We start from the raw sequence: 18238 nt of genomic DNA, 5'->3' as shown, positions 1-18238 counted from the left end.
ACAGCAAAGATAGAAACTCAGCAAGTAGCAGGGGAGGGCTGATTGGGGATTAAAAGGGTGTTGTTTTTTTTCCTAGTTTTTCTTTCATAAGAAAAAATAATAGCACAACAACTACAGATTCATAGGGTTAACTCATATCTACTGAAAGGAACACTTACAACCAGAATACACCTTGAATCAATACAGATTGGGTTTAACATGATAAAAAATGCATATGTAATCATCCTATTTTTAATTAAATTTGCACAGAATCACCTTTAACTATTCAAGTACAACTTTGGTTTTAAACTAACGAATAACTGACCTATCCCAAAGTTATTAGGAATCCCTGTAGAGTGTGACATTTGAATACAGCTCAAAGGACATTACACATTCTTAATTCTGTTTACTGCTACTAGCCCAAATTAAAGGGCATCACAGACACCAACCTTTTCCATCTGCCATTGCATGGCAGCTCTACCAGAAGCAGGCATATCTAATCTGTTTTCATCTCACTGGGATTCTACTAAAAAACGCTGCTGATCTCAGAAGGACAAAGTAGGACTGAGTAGGAGCTATCGTTCACCTCTTATAGACAAAATTTAAATGTTTCACACACCACTGGCACACACCTACCCACAGTGTCATGATAAGAAAAAAAACCTCACAGATCTTCCTTTCGTTCCCTTCCTTTCCCTTGCAATCAGTAAGACATATTTTATTCCCATCTTTCTGAAATACATTTCAAATCTATCCTACTTGTAAACCTACCAGCCTGCAAATCTTTGTACTAAGACTAACAGGGAGCTCTCAAGGTTATTAATAGGCTATTTCTCTATTGTTTAGCCTTTTCCCTGCTGCAAGTGTTATTTTAGAACAACATGTACTGTACTTCTTACAGTGTTATGAGACTCTAGTATCTTATGGCACAGGGAGGTCAGATAATGGCAGAGCAGCCTGTGATCTGCAACCTGTTTGTTAAATATTAAATTCTGTGCAGTACCAAAAATTTATCACGCCCATATAACCCAGGATAAGACCAACTGTAACCAAAATACTGACAAATCCTGAAAACTAAGCAAATTAAGGAGCTATTCACAGAGTATAAGGGAGGAAATGTTCTCTACAAGTAAACCACCACACAAAACAACTGCCAAGCCTCCAGTTACCAGTCCTACTACATTTAGATTTAACCCACACAATGTCCCTGCAGCAAGCTAACTGACACATATTTAAACCAAGCAATTAATTCTGAAGTCTGTAAGAATAATGGCATTTGTTGAAATACATACTTTCTGCAGCAGTTGAAAAAGATTTTCTTTTTTGTACAATTACCTTTAACAAAAATATTTATGTGCACTATACACCACACTTAAAAATCTTTCAACGAGGCAATAGCAACTTCCCAGAATGGAATTAACGGTCATGAGCTATTTACATACAGCAACTTCAACAGGGTATTTCCTCCATCTGCAGAGAAACGTCTGTGCTTATCTGCCTCCTTTGCTAGGATAAATCCATTCTGCAGTCATCAAGCAGACAACATATTTAAGAATTTGCTAACAGCTCCTACAAACAGTTGATGTGCAAAGGGAACAAGATTTGAGCATCCTTGTGAAAACCCAACCTCAACATATACAGAATAATTAAATCTCATTTCTGTTTTGTAAGTTAAAGAAATTGAAGCAAGCTCTTGTTCTGCTTCCTAGGAAAATAAACCATCTCTAAAAACAAAGACAACCAACTATCCTGCTTTAAAGTGTTGATGCTTCAAATAAAAGCAAAGAGTGCTGATATGGTCCAGAAAATCAATGCCTCTTTAAATATATTTGTACATATTCAATTTTTCCTCTTTTGACTGCTTCTGTAGTTCAACTATTTACATTGACCAGGAGAATATGATCGCAAATTTAATAGGAAAACCTAGAGCCATCCACAATACCACAATTCATCTCATACTTCACACTGTCACGTCCTGAATGCCTTAATCCTTCTCATGTTATACAACACTGAAATTCACTCACATGTTCATATACATGTAATGTACACCTGATTAGAGAACAGAAATTTTAACAAGTATTCTTCAGAAAAGCACCTGCTCTTTCTCTGCAGGCAGCATACATATCAGATTCCTTGATTGTTTCAATCATTAGTCACACTGCTAGAACTACTTAATTATATTTTTAACTTGTGGCTCCATTTTCCATCCACAGGTTCAAGGTTATGCTTTTTCTGCTAGACCAAGAATAGAATCCAATATAAGCTAATCAAGTTACTTTTTTAGATTCAGTAAACTATGCCAAAGAAATCTAAAAATCTCACTCTCACACCTCTTATTTAATTTTCAGCTATTTTGTGCAGTTTCTGCCTTTTAAAAGCAATAAGTGAACACAGTCCTTCAAAACCAAGTTCTGAGAAGTCCACATACAGAAATAAAAACCAAGAATGATTAAGAGACCAGGAAGAGTGCCTGAAGGCAAAATGACTACGGGAGCTTTTTTTTTTTTTTTTTTCCCTGCAACAGAAATAGCCCTGTAAGAAATCATAATGTACTGTTCTTCTATTCTTCCATCATTCACTACAACCATGATATGTTTTCAGTTGCTGTTTTCCACAAAACAGCCCTCTGTTCTGGAGATATTCCTAGAATTCTTTATTTCTATTTATTTATTTATAATCCAATTTATTTAATCATTCCTGTGCTTAGTTTTGGGCCCCTCACTATAAGAAGGACATTGAGGCCCTGGAACATGACCAGAGAAGGACAGCAAGACTGTGAGGGGTCTGGAGCACAAGTTTTATGGGGAGTGACTGAAGGAACTCGGATTGTTCACTTTGGAGAAGAGGTTACTCAGGGGAGAGCTTATTGCATTCGTCAGTTCCCTGAAAGGAGGCTGTGGGGAGGTGGGGGTTGGCCTCTTCTCCCATTTAACAGCGGCAGGACGAGAGGGAATGGTTCAATTTGCCCCAGCAGAGATTCAGGCTGGGCATTAGGAAACATTTCTTCTCTGAAAGAATGGTCAGGCACTGGCACAGGCTGCCAAGGGAGCTGCTGGAATCAGCATCCCTGGAGATGCTCAAGAAGCATTTAGATATTCTACTCAGGGTCAATTGTTTAGTTGTAGGTGGACAGTTGGATGGTATGATCTTGGAAGTCTTTTCTGACCTTTTCTGACCCTGATTCCATGATTCTATGATTTTATTCTTATTAAAAAAAATGTAGGTGGACCATTTGGCTATTTGGCTATATTAAAACATTTTTAATTTGAGCAGGTCAAGTCTAGCAGAAATACAAACTTCTCTCCATGACAGGCTCACTTTTATTCAGTAATCTAATAAACTTAAAACTACCCCAATGTATTTGTAGTCGCTTTCTTATTTCTCATTTCCAAAGCATGGATAAAGACACTAGATAGCATCTGGCCTATGACTGAGTTCCTTAGTAGCTCTCACAAAAATTGTCCACAACTCAGTTCAGATACTGCAGCAAAAGACTGACAAAATTTACAAAACAGATTACCTACTTGATGGCTTTCCTGACATCATGGGATTATTTCTTTTAAAAACAACAGAAGTCATAAAATTGAACCTCCTTTAAGGAAATACTTCACAGTTAACTTATAAATTACTTAAAGATCAGGATTGGTTTTGTTTGAGATAGACTTCATAAAAGAACCATCATAGAACCACAGATAAAAAATAAATAGCACGAACTGTACTCTTCACTTTTTTTTTTTAAATCACCAGCACCCTTTATTTTTCCCCATTTGACTGCAGTTCTCTATTTGATTCATCCTGAGCATTGCCACATAAACAAATTTTCTAGGTTACAGGGACTCTTCCAGTATTCCAAAATTAATAAAAATTAACAACAAACTAGAGATTTCACGTGCACCTCTTCCAAAAGTCATATACAAACTACTCAGGTTTAATAACAAAGAAGTATCTATCCCTAGGTAGCACTGCTCAATGTTTCTCCCATACTACAAATTCTGCCTTGTACCAATGCCAAATAGGGTAGAGAGACAAAGCCAGAAATTTTCACTATCCTTAGTCCACCATTAGCACATACTGAAGAAAAAGGGGACAGTTTATAAAAAAGAAAAAAAATGGAACACAGCATTTGATAGCAGTAACTGACGGAAAGAGGCTAGGACTAGGTCATGTTTTAGAATTCCTCTAACTTTCCTCAAAAGACACAGAGAGAAGTAAGGAATTCTCCTGTCTGTTAACAACCTGTTCACACATCCCCAGGGATAACACTGACACAGCATGCTACAGAAGGAGGTAAATGGAATTCATCTGAAAATAAGTTTGAGCTAATTGATAGAAGACATTTCTAAAGATGATGAAAAATGAATTAAACAGTGAGGTTTTATCTCCTTATTTCTTGCAACCTCATTTGTTTTTTGAGCTGCCTAAGTTTTAATACAATACACTGCAAACTCGTAATTACAATTGATAAATACACAAAATATTTTTTCAGGAATGAAGAAGTGCCTCTTACCTACTAAAGAACAAAGATTGGTACAGTACTTCAAACAATGTAGCATGATGAAACAACAAAGAAATTAAGTGCTAACTTCAGCACACTACTATCTCCTCTGTCAATATTCTAAACATTAATTTATTCTAAACATGAAGACAACTGATTGGGATAATTATGCACATTTCAAGAAAAAGAATCAATAAAGAGTCTAAACTTTATAGTAAACTTTACCATTTCAATAATTACATAAAGACAATACAATAATACAGCTCTTTAATTCCTACACAACACTAGGTGGAAATATGCAGATAATATCCACCACCGTTATGCATTAAAGAACCACAATTCACTAATAGTTAACTGGGGATAAAACTTAGGATTGTATTATCCATATGTAGGCTACCAAGCAAAATAAAATAATATTCCTTGATTTAGTTTTATTTAAAACTAAAGCTCATCTAAATATATACTCTTTTGAAACAGAATTACAGCAGAAAACATTGTAAGAAGTGTCACCACATAAATCCAAATAATTAATTGCAACATTTAGTTTTAGAAAACAATGCATACTCTGAAAATATATATAATGAATGCTCTCTACCCAACTTACATCTTCATTCCAATCTTCTGCTGTCCATTCTTCTATTGAATTTTTCCATGCACCTATTACAATTAGGGGAAGGAATAAAAAAGCAGTTATAATCTGCAAGTATTATTACATATATCAACCCTCCTGCATTATAAACAATCCTGTTTTGATTATTAGCAGAAACACAAAGCGAAGAGATGTTGGTTGGAAACATGAGAAGCCATAGAATATTCATCTGCAGATTTAAAAACTGGGGAGGTGTTTGGCTTTTTGTTTCTTTTATACTTCAGTGTATGATTTCAGGAATTTCCTAGCCAATGTGGTAGGGGACGGTTTGCACAAACGCATGTCTGCAACCGGAGATAAAATACTAAATGTTGGCAAGAACTTCCTCCTATCCCTGGTGACAAGGAGAGGCCACTCAGCCCCTCCATGGGCTCTCTCAGTTGCATACACAAATCCATGCCACCAAAATACAACCAGAACACCTGCCCCAACATTCATAATCCTACTTTAGACAAACTCAAATTAAAAACCCAACTATGCCTCTAAAGGGCTCCTCTGTTAACACTGTCTTTAGGTCAGAACACAATGGCAGCAGGAAAGTCATTTGGCCTACGACTGGCCTATAGCTGCAAAGCATTTCTTACCAGCAGAATTTTGGCAAACATTGGTGCAAAGTGCCTAATCTGTGGCATGCAGCAAAGGTCAAACTGAACCAAATAACCCTATGGGTTTAGAAACCTACACCCTCCATTGGAAAACAGCAGACCCAGACATGCAAGAATGATGAATGGACTGAAGGCCTTGCCCACCAGCATAAGCACAGAGAAAAAGGAAATCACGGCAGTTTGAGCCTTCACTTCAACTGCATAGTCACAAGACAACAAAACCACAGCAGTAAAGTTTCACCTCTGAACAAGCACAAGAGCAAAGGAACTTCAACCTTAATCTCACGTAAAACTAGAAAGCCTTTGAGATAAATTCTTTCCAAAATAAAGCCCCTTGAAGACAGTGCCAAACCTCACTTACACTAATGCAGCTACTCACTATATCAGCATGGTATAGTGAGTATATATATAGTGTATATAGAGTATATAGCCTACTATATCAGTAGGCTTAGAGCAAGCAGAACCCAGGACAGAGCAGGGCAGAATGGTACTAGCCCCATGTCAGGAGCAGGCCAACCATAGGGAGTTATGCACAGGTCAAGAAGGGAGGGATTTTATACCTGTGAATCCAAAACTATTTGGCAGCTCCAGAACAAGGTAACATCCACTCTGTGCTGGTTTGGTGGAGCAATATAAGATTGCCTCAAACATCTCTTGCTCTTCTTTTTGCTAATCAGCTAATTAGGATATTTCTTTTTCTTACTGTAAAATATTGATGCACTTGAAAAATAACTAATGATCATAGGACAGCATATCAAAATTACTGTAATACCTCAAGCTACTAGATAACTCTCAATTCCACAAAAAGTCTTGAAAAACAGACAAAGCTCTGTAAGCAGTACCCTTTATAGAAAGTTGATGTTCTCCCTTCTCCTGACCAGAAGAGAGTCTTTTCGACATTCACTTTCTTTAAACAAATTCATCCTCGTATTTGTCCTGTCCGTATTTAACTCACATTGGCCAGAGCAAGACTCATCTCTGCACAGGATGAATACTTTGTGCTACTGCCAGAAATCCAACAGTGAAGCTCAGTCAATTAAAACAAACAAGCAAAAGCCTTGGCAGAGCATACTCCACTCTTGTGTTACCCGCACACACCATTGAGAAGTAGGAGCTGTTTGGAACAATACCTGAGACATATCACTAATGTTCCACATTGCTTCTAGTGATTATGCATTTCTGTGCATTTATTCTTCTCAAATTTTTAACACAGCCCTGCATTATTTTATCAGTTGTCCCAGGCCAAGTTTGTTACTGACAAATATTAATATTCTACATTCCCAAGTCAATCTTCCAGTCTTTGTTTACATCTGTTCTCCAAATTAAATCCATATTGCTAATAGTTTAAGTACTGACAAGATTATTGTCACAAGTGTAACAATTGCCTTTTTGTTCATAATTCACCTTGGCAAGACTGTTACTCCATATATTCTCTTAATAACCTTAACCCCCGTGCCTTGCAAAGCATTACTATATAACAGTTCTATTTTCCACTGAAATTAAGCTTTGTTTTCGAAGATCCTTATCATATCAACTTCAGGATACACTTCCATCTGTGACCATTTCCTGTTTACTTCTGAAACAAGTTTAGTTCTAGAAAGTCATAAAGCAAGAAGTAGAACATCGGGTTTTGATAAAATTTCAACTATTTTCATCCAATTCCTCACTTCCTGTCACATTTTTTTCTTTTTTTTTTTTTTTTAATTATGAGCCAAATCCATGTATTGGTCCCCAGATTATTTTATCTTGGTTTATCTGAAACTTCTGTATAAATCCTCTTCATTGCTTCCACATTCTAGAATGACCTGAAGGATTCTTTAAAGTGTTCCTCCTGGCTTCTACTACAGTCCTCAATCAACAAATTCCTTGCAACTTTCAATACCCTTATATCCCTTGGACAGACAAACTATAATCTATTTTTGTAGGTTGTCATTCTTCAGTTTCACAGTCATTTAAGGTTGTTTATTACCAAGATGAGATGAAGTTTTTCTGTGAGATTTATGAAACACTATAAAAAATAACGTATCAGTACATCCGACCCCACCTCTCTGTAGGTAAAAGGCACAGTGCCTTCATAAACAAAGAGGAAATGCACTGAAGAGCCATTTTCTCTGACAGTGGGAAAATGGCTGTCTTACAAAGTTGTAAAGCTAATCATGCTCATAATAGGGGCATTAGAACTAGATCATTAAAGTCCCATTCAACCAAAACCATTCTGTGATCAGCAAACCACTGGAATGGATTTTTATGAACTACTTTGAGAAGTGAGCACCTCCAGCCTAATTTATCTGATCTCTGAGATCTCCCATTGCCATGTATATCAGAAAAAGTAAGACAAAGTGTCATCGCTCTGACAAGCCTGGGAACTATACGGTGCTGGTGCTGCCTGACATAAATAAACTGCACCAGTGTGGTGTGGCAAAAGTTCCGCTTTTATTGTCCCATACATCTCCTTATATCTTCTTCCATGGCTACGCCTCTTAAGGTCTGTCCCTACCTTATCTACCAACCCCGGGTCGCCACATTTTCTTCTTTTGCTTCCTTCTATAGCTACTATTGTTTATGCTTAGTCAAGCTTAGCTGTTAGTTACTGTATTAAGTGTACTCATTAGTTACTGTGGTTACTATGGTAATACCCTATTGCTTTTTCAGCTACTACAACAAAGACTCAGCATGCCATTAAGGAAATATCAAACTGTCCAAGTATATTCCCTTTAGGAAGAGCATTCGTCATTTTGTTTCCTTCCACCTGTCCCTTCTTTTTACCTTAACCGTTACTCCTATAAAAACTAGGGTGCTGAATACTTTCGGCACAACTACAAGAAAATGTTATGAACCATTAAGATTCAACCTTTATTCTCCTTCTATTTCAACCACCAACATTAAGTTTCAGATCCAGAGAACAAACTAGCCTTTCTATAAAATTACATAACATTGCCCACAGAAAAATCTTTCAGGCTGCCAAGATTCCTCCAACATCTGCAACGATTCAAGTTAAGAAAGACCACAGCACTTTGAGAGCATGTATGGGGCAAACTACGTTTCAGAAACAAATCATGTATTTCCTTTCAACTGAAAATTTTGAAGTTAATCCTCTCAAGCACTTACTTAAAAAAGAATGACTCGGGATTTCACAAAGGATTTAAATTTGTAGGATGACTTCATAAAACATTTTGATACACAAAACTGGTCTAGTTTCTCCTGGTAGTTGCCTGCTATTCCCTTTTTAATTCCCCGTGTAGCTAAAATGAGGTAACTTTGTTTACTTCTTTGCAGATCAAAGATTATATGGGCTTTTCTCACATTTCTCATTTTTTTTCTCACAAGCCCACTGCAGGTTCTCTCTATACAAATACATGCCTCACCACTGACATCATTAGCATTTCCACCTTGTTACCTTATTACTGGAACTGTTCATTTGTAATTAACAACACGGCTCTGTAAACTAAGAGGAACTAATAAAAAAAAAAAACCACAAACTAATATTTATGATTAACAAGCCAAAATAACAGGTCAGCCTTGTTCAGCCTGCTCACAGCCCCATATCTCCTCTGCCATTTCTGTTTCACCCCTGCTTCCCTTCCTTCTCAGCACTCTTGCTTTAGAACTACTACCCCAGCTGCTCTACTCTTCAATGACCCTTTAACACATTTTCTGAACCACAGTTGAAAGTGTTTCCATTCTTGATAAAACTAAATTCTATTTTATACCCTACATTTATTGAAGTTTTGTGGAGTCTTTTTTCTTTTTTCTTTTTTTTTTAATTTCATTTTATTTTGGGGCAGTGGTAAACAGCTTAGGGACATTTCTGACATTCCAAGGTCTTGCTTAAAGAAGCAGCTTTATAAAATAAAACTCTCTCCCTGAGCTGATATATGCAGTTTTGTCAGCTATGGCAACTTTTCACTGAAAGTAAAGGAAGACTAGTAGTAAAAACATACTAGGCACCTATGAAGAACTTCTACAATAAACTACATTGAATTCCCACTCACCAAATTATTATGAAGGAAACTCCCTACATTGATGAACATTTCACATACTGCAGAAAAATTCACTCACACAATCACTCATTCATACCCTCTAGGAACCAACAAAGCCAAGGAAACCTCCCACAGTGCTCCCCAAATTCCCATATATGCCTTTAGCTGTTTGCTGAAACCCAGTGCAGTTTTCACTGGTGTGTGTATGGCCTAACAGCAAAAACAGATGTGGCATTAAAAAATTGCAGACACAAGCTAGTGAATTTTCAGTATCCACTGATTTACTTAGCAGCAAATCCCTTACAGACGCACTCTGGGAATCTGTTCAGCCACATCCAGCCACTCAATTATTCCCAAGTAAAATTCTTCCATTACTGAAGACTGAGGAGATACTCACCATAGGAAAAGGTAAGCAAACAGTAGCTACACTACAAGGACAGTCAAAATACTCAAGATGACTTAGGAAGCAAAATGCAAGTGCAAGCTGTAAACCATAGCCTCTTAGCTGGGTTCGTTCATCAATGAATAAATGGCAAATCTTTCAACTCCGTTCCTGCCTCCACCTGCCTTTCTTGAGTATTTCTTTAGAGAGCTAACTTACTGTTTCTGCAATACTTGTGACAATACAACCTTGTCTTCCACTGTCATGTAGCAAACATTAGCATTAGTATTCTTACAGGTATTTTCAAGTTATTACCTGCCCAACTCATTACCTAGTAAATTAATTGAAAAACTATCACAAATCATGTAAAAGGCATGCTCCTCTCTGCACTATAGCACCAAATCATATAAAAAAGTAATTCCCTGAAAAGATGCCATGTTTGGCAGAGCTTTCTTTCAATAGCCATTAAAATACTCAGCATCACTTTCTAACACTGGTCTACCAGACATTCAAGAGTGACAAAAAACTGCCCAATAAGCTCACCCAAACAATGAGCCTGCTTTCAGCTTCTCTGGTTAAGGGAAAAAATGGCTTTTATGAAGTTTACAAAGCTGCACCTCAAGAGCACTGCAATGCTCAACAAAGAAAACACTAGTCTCCAGGATCAGTCTTTTCCTTCAACACTTGACAAGAGTTGTGAAAAAAATCATCATAGCCAGTTTCAACAATGTGAAAAAAATTTAAAAAAAAAAAAAAAAGATAAGAAAGGTCACGCCTCCTGGCTGTTGATTTTTTTTTAATTAATTTGTTTGTTTAGAGTGGGCTTTTCTTGTCATTTTTAAAAAGTATCTTCTGTCAGTCAGTAGTTTGCAGATGTGGATAATAAGATAATAATACACATGGATCGTGACATGCCATGGCTTTCCTTTGTCTTCATCTCCTGCCACAGAATATGGGAAGCAACAATCCATCTTGTTCTTTTCGAAATCATAGATAAACAGGCCACATTCTTCAGTTCTAAATCACCATGAGAGTAGTTAAATGGTTTCTTTTCAGACTGTACTGCCTCTTGCCTTTAGCCAGGAGTACACATTTCATACTTGAAACTTCATGTGGAAACACACATACGGATGCCTCTATCTTCAGGGAGGCAAAATGCCTTTTTGGCTTCCATTCAAGTGCCCCCCTCTTGTGTTTTAGTAATTACTTCTTTTCAAAAGGTGTCAGATATCAGACATCTCCTCCATACCACAGACTCATATGCTCAGGTTCTTATCCTGTATAGATGGGGCTTCCAAAGCCATCTCAGTGTCACCAAGTGGATTTATATTCATCAGCAGATCTTCCATTTGTCTCTTCATTCTCCCATGTAGGTATTCTGATGCTTTGGCTCAACGTCTGTGAACCAATCGCTTTTAGTTATGCTCTACCGCAGTACTCTAACTACAATCACGTGTGACCTTCAGCAGATAACTAAACAATTCTTCACGTACAAGTTTCTTTCAGTAACTCATCAAATCCCTTTGTCTCTGAAGGGACTGTTAGCATTAAACAAACAAAAAATTGCAATTAACTTCCACTCAATTTAACCTGAGTTTGTTGGGCTACAGCACATGCTCTGCAATTTAACAGCAGTTAAGATATAAAAATGAACTAATATCTGTGCCACGTGAGGTGTATTCACAGTTCCACGACTTAACTGAATACTAACAGAATGGTTATTTTAACTGAAATTTGCTACTGCTCTTCATTTGAATCCTTCTACTTCTGGAAGCATCTTACCAGTTCCATCATCTGCATCATTCTGACCAGTCTCCCAAATCTCTGATTTTGTCCCAGAGCCATCAGTGGCAGAAGATTCCATATAGTCTGCGGGGTTAAATGTCCTAGAGTTTTAAAAGTTGAGAAATGGAAGAGAATACATGGGTCATTCATTGAACACAAGTGCCATTATTTTTAGCTGAAGTTTTGTGTTTAACATCTTGATTTCCACATATTTATCTTGATATTTTGGTTTCCGAAAGAAAACTTTCCTCTATCAGCAGACACGGATAAAAAAGGGAGAAAAGAGAAAAGAAGTAAAAGGAAGGGAAAAAAAAAAAGTGAGGAGACTGTTGAGAAACTTAACCAAAACAAGAATTTGTGAAAAAGCAGTTAAAAAAAACCTACTCCTCCCCATTCTATAACACATCAGTTTATAAGGTCAGCAGTAAGCCTTACTCAGTTGATAGCTTCTCAGTGGCAGGCTGATGAGAAACCAGTATTGTGTACTTTAGGAGAAAGAGACTCATGCAGCACAGCAGTCAGAAAATCATCAAGACTATTTGAGAATCCACTCTCGACATCAATGCCAAAAAACAGATGCCTATCACAGGTAAAAAGTACTAATTCAGAAAAACTTCCTTTTAGTTTATCATCAAAACTGTGAACAAGAAGGACTATCAGAGAAGTAAAACTAGCCTTCTGTTCATTGTGACACCACTGATGTTACAAGAAACGTCATTTCAAGCAAACACTGAAAGTAGTGGAGGCTATGCTTCTCTGAGTCAAATTATTCTGACAAAACTGAAAACGATTTTTAGAGCTAATCATTAACTTCTTTTGATTCCATTTCGGAGTACATGCATGTCCGAAAAGCTAAAGCATGAAAGCTCAAAAACAGGAGAAAGTTCATAATCACTAGTCTTTCTGTTTTATTTAGGGCTCGCATGTTTCACATTACAGTGAAACAAATATTTTTAAGTTGGCTTTGGACAATAAACACTTCAGCGAACTTTTGGCCTCCTAGGCACTATGGCACTATGTGGCTGTTACTGATAGGTACAAAGGAGTTCAAGTTTGACACACTGAGTAAGCTGAGATTAGGATTGTCCAATTAGAATTACTAGATAATAAATGGATTATTTTAATCCAAGAGAGCTGTGAATTTTTGCATCCATGCTGATTTACTCTACATACAGCAATACTAATCCATACAGTGGCAATTAATATTTGCTGCTTAGCTTGATCCTCCCCAGAATCTGTGCTCTGCATGTTTCTTACCCCATGCCTTGGGCTGAAAACCTCCCCGCTCCTCTCCCTCTGCCACGTCCAAACCCTAGGAGAGAAAACACCATTTAACAGCAAAAGCAGAGAAGGAGCCAGTCGCTAGCCTGTCACATAAAAAAGATTCCATGACTGAAAAGAAAACCACTGCAATTAGTTAAATATATTTTCCTCACAGAACATTTCCCTAATATATGCAATCCTGGGCAACCTGATCTAGTGCTTGATCTAGCAGCAGGCAACAATGCCACAGGAGGGGGGTTGGAACTAATCTTCAAGGTCTCCTCCAGCCCAAGCCATCCTATGATTCAATTAAGTCACAGTTTACTGAATGTTTCAGCAGGACTTGCAATATTTTTGCTTTTGCTTTTCTGTATCTAGAGAAGTAGCACAAAATTCTAACTACAGGACTTGGCCGCATCCCAAATTAGGCTGCTATCGCCAAGTCATTAGACAATATTCAAAACTTTGTCTTTATTTTCCCACTCTTAGGCAAGAGGCTCTAACATCACAGCCTCCATGCATACTTAGAACATTCCCTGAGAAATTCCCTGTCACTCCTTGCCTGTGAGACAAGGGTGGGGGAAGGAGGGAATGTACAAGGGGAGAACTGTTTTAACAGAGGTCATCCACACCTGTGATCCCAACCTCCACTCCCGCACTGAGAGTTATACAAATGCAGCCACAGATTAACCACAAAACAACTAGTTCACTATTGGATGAGTTCTCTAAATCAGATCCCTCGTTGTAAATGCCAGAGAACTAATCATCTTTACACCTGGGCAGTTCACAGAAAAAAAATAAAAAATAAGGTAAACATGTTGTCCCCAGCTATCATAATGCCTCCCTGCTTTTGTGGGGTTTTTTGCTGTTTGGTTAACTTGGCTTTCCTTTTTTGCCTTTGCAATCTTCAAATGCAATAGCAGACAGAAATCACCAACTCCTCCCTGCACTGATGTCAGTTCACGCTGCATAAGAGACATAACTAGCAGTACTAAGATCAGTGTATGGTTTCCAGCATAACCATGACATTTCCAAAAACTTTTTTGTTTTCTTGTGGTAATTCACAATCTGCTATTCTTCAATCAATAGTTTCAGTCTACCCCCAAAGAAAACAAACAACATGGCAGTAGCTCACTATATCTTCCACTTTGATTGAAGGAACAGACTTTCTTACAGTCAATCAGCATACTAAGCAAAAAAGTAAATGAAGGACATTAAGGAAATAATAAAGATACTGCCATGTCTCATATAAACAGTCATAAATTTCCTTCATGTTTCTTTCAACTTGGATCTGCGAGCAACAGCCTAAAATGAAGGCAAGATAACTTACTCATTTCTGTTCCAGGAATAGGGATCTATGCTTAAAGGTGATTCCAATTAACATTCCTACTACTACCCTATCCAATGTCATAACTTTAAATGAACTACTTAAAATATTCTTCTGTTTTCTTTAAGCTTTTAACTCTGCTCATCAGTATACTGTTGGTTCTTTCTCTGCTTTCCAGAACACTTCTTTCAGTCAGCTAGGTTCCCTTTGGCTATAACTTGTCTTCATGTAAGTTCTCCACCATTCATTCCAAAAGAGAAACAGGTGTTGAGTTTTTCAGTTTCCAGTAAAATGCACTGGAGGTTCAAAACTTCTATAATCAGAAAATCAGCTCTGGTACCACCCCTGCATGGAAAGAATGGTTCATCCACTTCATTCAGAATGTTTCTTCTCCTAATCACACACATACCACAAGGAAGCACTAGACACACGCATCCATTAATTCTGCCTATTTTGTAGAACACAGCTTAGCTTACAGATCTAAATTCTTCCTCCAGAATACATGCTCTATCACATATGTAAGATTTCCACGCTGAATAATTTGAATTAGACAAAGAAGCATGAAGGTTAAAAAAGAGGCCTAAGAATAGTTGAAAGGAGAAGAGTACAGACCGACAGAGCAGGTAACACCTCAAAGATGTGTTTATCTCAGACTACATAGCAGCTGACAGCCCAAGCCCGTGTTCTTGGAAATGCAGAGCATGCCACTCACAAGATAATGAGGAGATAAAGGCCTACCACTTCGGAATAGGTAACAAGGAAGATGTTTTCTATTCTGGGTATTCCATACTACAAAAATAAATGTAGAGGTTTATATGTAGAAACTCAAATCACTTCTCTTATTAATCATCATAAAGTTAGAAGCATTGGGTCAGTTTTATACACTGAATGTGCTCTAAGAACTACTTTGAGAAGCAAATGGAGAAAACTTACAATGCCACAATTACATTGAAAAGAAACAAATGACTTATGTTAAAACAAAACAGCAACAAAAAAAGAATCTACATGATACATGGAGATTTCTAGCCAATGAAAGACAACTAAAGGAAAACTAAAGAAACTTCAGACCTCCAGAAGCTCTACTCTGCATTCATGTTTCAGGAAAACAAACAAACAAACAAATGAAATAAAAAATGAAATAAACGAACATCCTTGCTAGCTAGAGCAAAGAAAATTCAGAATATGTGCAAAGCTTTAAAAATAAATAAATAAAAATAAAACCTTTAGACGTGCAGTTCTGGTTGCAGAAGCTCAAGCTCATTTTCTTCCAGATAAAATCATTTAGCTAAAAAAGGTGGTTTGGCCTTTTTTTTTTTTTCTGGGTTAAGAGAGAGATGATGTACACAAAAGATGGACTACTCTGACATTTACAAAAATTGTAAGCTGCTGTATTTTTTTTTTTTATATAACATAACCGGGAAAATTTTAAGAAGTCTGAAAGGTTCCTCAACATGAATTTTAAGTCCAAAATTAAAACATCATGTTTTTCTCTTTCACTTTTATTTCTGTCTTGCTAGAAGGAACTCACTGTTGGTACTCTGAAAGAACGACAAGGAGGATTTAGGAATAGCAATGAGAGTGAAATTCACTCTCACTTTACAAATGAGGAAAATGACTACGTATGAATCTAACAATTTCTATGCCAAATGAAGACCACAAGTTCATCTACCTGCTATCCTGCTATCAGCTACTGTACAGGAGACTTCTGTGGAACCATGCAAAAACTGAAAGCACAGCATAATCCCCCTGGACATTTTCTTGGTCTTCAACTATTTGTGGCTCAAAGATCTCTAGAGCCAGATAATTTACATAAGTCACAGCCCTCATTGTGTTCCTGTGATTGTTTTTTGGTCTTGTTTTTTCACTGTGGTTCTTTTTCAGAATGATTTTGTTCAGTGTCAGCACATGTACGCTTTCAGAATGTGTAAAGATTATAGTATAATCTTATAGTAAAGATTTCCTCAGGTTAACTACATGTAAGAACATCACCTCATGTTCATTTTGAACCTGTAACATAATAATTTACTATCCTCTCGTTCTCATGCTCACGTCAATTGATTGATAGACTGATTTCTTCTCAGAACGTTTCCTGCAGAAATCTTACAGATCCCTATCATGCAACCATTCAGCCCTCTCTTCTCCAGGCTGCAAAGCTCTACAATGCTTGTTCCTCAAAGCCCATAAAGGCCATCTTCCCATTACCATTCAAAGCCTTCTGTAGTTCTGCCACTCCCATTTCAATGTGGGGTACAGGACAGTGGGGGAACCAGATGTGAGTTTAAAACTGAAGATGTGGGAACAGCACAAAAGAGCAATATAAAAAAATACCATGCCTGTGAAATCTGTCGGTTTATACATAGCACTACAGCTGATTAATCCACAAACAAGTAAACTTCCCTAGAACTGACAGTCATGAAGGCATAATCACCCCTCTTCCCAATTTCTTCAGGAAATTGCATTCTAGTTATAAGTCCTTGCATCACTAACACAGAATCACTATTACTAGTGATATTTTTTTAAAACAGATAAATTAAACTGATCCAAGAAATTCAGTTCTTAAGAGAAAGACAGATGGGAAGGCCACCTTAAAAACATGAGTTCCTTGACTCTTTTCCAAATCAAAGTTTACAAGCTGCTTAGCAAGCAAATATTAACAGCTGAGAAGCAAAGCAGCCCCAGCTGGGATGTGTCACAGAACACCTCCTGTAGTGCTCTTTTGCTTTCTCCTCCTTGGTCAGTAATACTTCAACTACTTGAAACCCCTGATCTCTTGCATGCCAGCAACCAGCTCCATTTGTACATTATATACCTATTACCCTGGAATGTCACAGTCGTTAATGGAAAATCCACTGTGTAAGGAAGTTAACGCCCACAGCACTAAGGCTGAAATTCTCAGTATCATGGTTGGTGTTTTCCTCCCCATTAAATAGTACACTACCACCACAATTCAGTTTCTTCTGTTCTCAGTGCATGTCATTGCTTAACATTAGATTCTTCTACAACAAAGCAATAATACAGTGACCCAACAGTTTTCCCCCTACAAAGCAGCCAAAAAGATAATTCCATGCTGAGACAGTAGCTTAAAATAGAGAAAGAGTGCGTTGCTCAGATATTAGCTGACCCCTACTTTTATACGATGTCTACACTCCTACGCACACTGAATGAAACATTTCTAAAAAAGGGATCTGTGGTGATTACCCACAGTCTATTTACTTCTAGCTGAAGTACTTTACTCCTATATTTCCCTATTCTGTCTAACAGTGAAGGCTAGTGAATAAAATGGCAAGAAGCTTTTACTTAAAATAAAATCTACTCGTATTGAAAGAGAATCGTGCATCCCTGAAATACTGAAAAGTAAATTATACAGCTTTACATAATTCCCTGTAGATTTTGAGGGCTCTCATTATGAAATTAAGCTAGGTATTTGTACTGTATAGCATGCATACTTGCAATATAACGATCAGGAAACCATTCAAAGGGTTTATCACAGACAGTTGAAAAGACTTCATCAAGGAACTTTGCTCACACTAATGCAGAGTATAAAATATTTGGTAAAGAGATACAGAAATACTATATACACTAACCCAGTAACAGAAACTGGATAAAGTTCCTCCCGTTTCTTCAGTCAGGTACCTCAGTTTGACACTGACAATTAAAAGCTTTGGCTTGAAACATGATATTCACCTACAGAGCTAGTGCTGGCAACAAACGCAATGCATTGTTCATATGGTTACAAATAAAAATACAGAGTGAACTTGAAATTAACCTCGAAA

At 37.3% G+C, this 18238-nt stretch overlaps 1 protein-coding gene across 3 annotated transcripts in view; it reads right to left on the bottom strand.

The window, feature by feature from the left end:
- The window catches only part of UBAP2 (ubiquitin associated protein 2), a 112329-nt gene that overhangs the window by 59015 nt on the left and 35076 nt on the right, over positions 1 to 18238 (bottom strand). For all 3 annotated transcript variants that reach the window (XM_065740099.1, XM_065740101.1, XM_065740100.1), the window contains exons 7-9: positions 13133 to 13187; positions 11873 to 11976; positions 5079 to 5131 (exon numbers count right to left, since the gene is read on the bottom strand). In XM_065740099.1, the coding sequence (XP_065596171.1) occupies positions 5079 to 5131; positions 11873 to 11976; positions 13133 to 13187 (212 nt within the window). The remainder of the gene's footprint in view (positions 1 to 5078; positions 5132 to 11872; positions 11977 to 13132; positions 13188 to 18238) is intronic.

This window comes from Cyrtonyx montezumae, unplaced genomic scaffold (assembly GCF_038088225.1).
Source record: "Cyrtonyx montezumae isolate F1298 unplaced genomic scaffold, pur_monq_1.0 scaffold_25, whole genome shotgun sequence".
Taxonomy (NCBI): Eukaryota; Metazoa; Chordata; class Aves; order Galliformes; family Odontophoridae; genus Cyrtonyx; species Cyrtonyx montezumae.
Note: the sequence above shows the minus strand (reverse complement) of the source record. Positions and strands in the feature narration are given on the sequence as shown.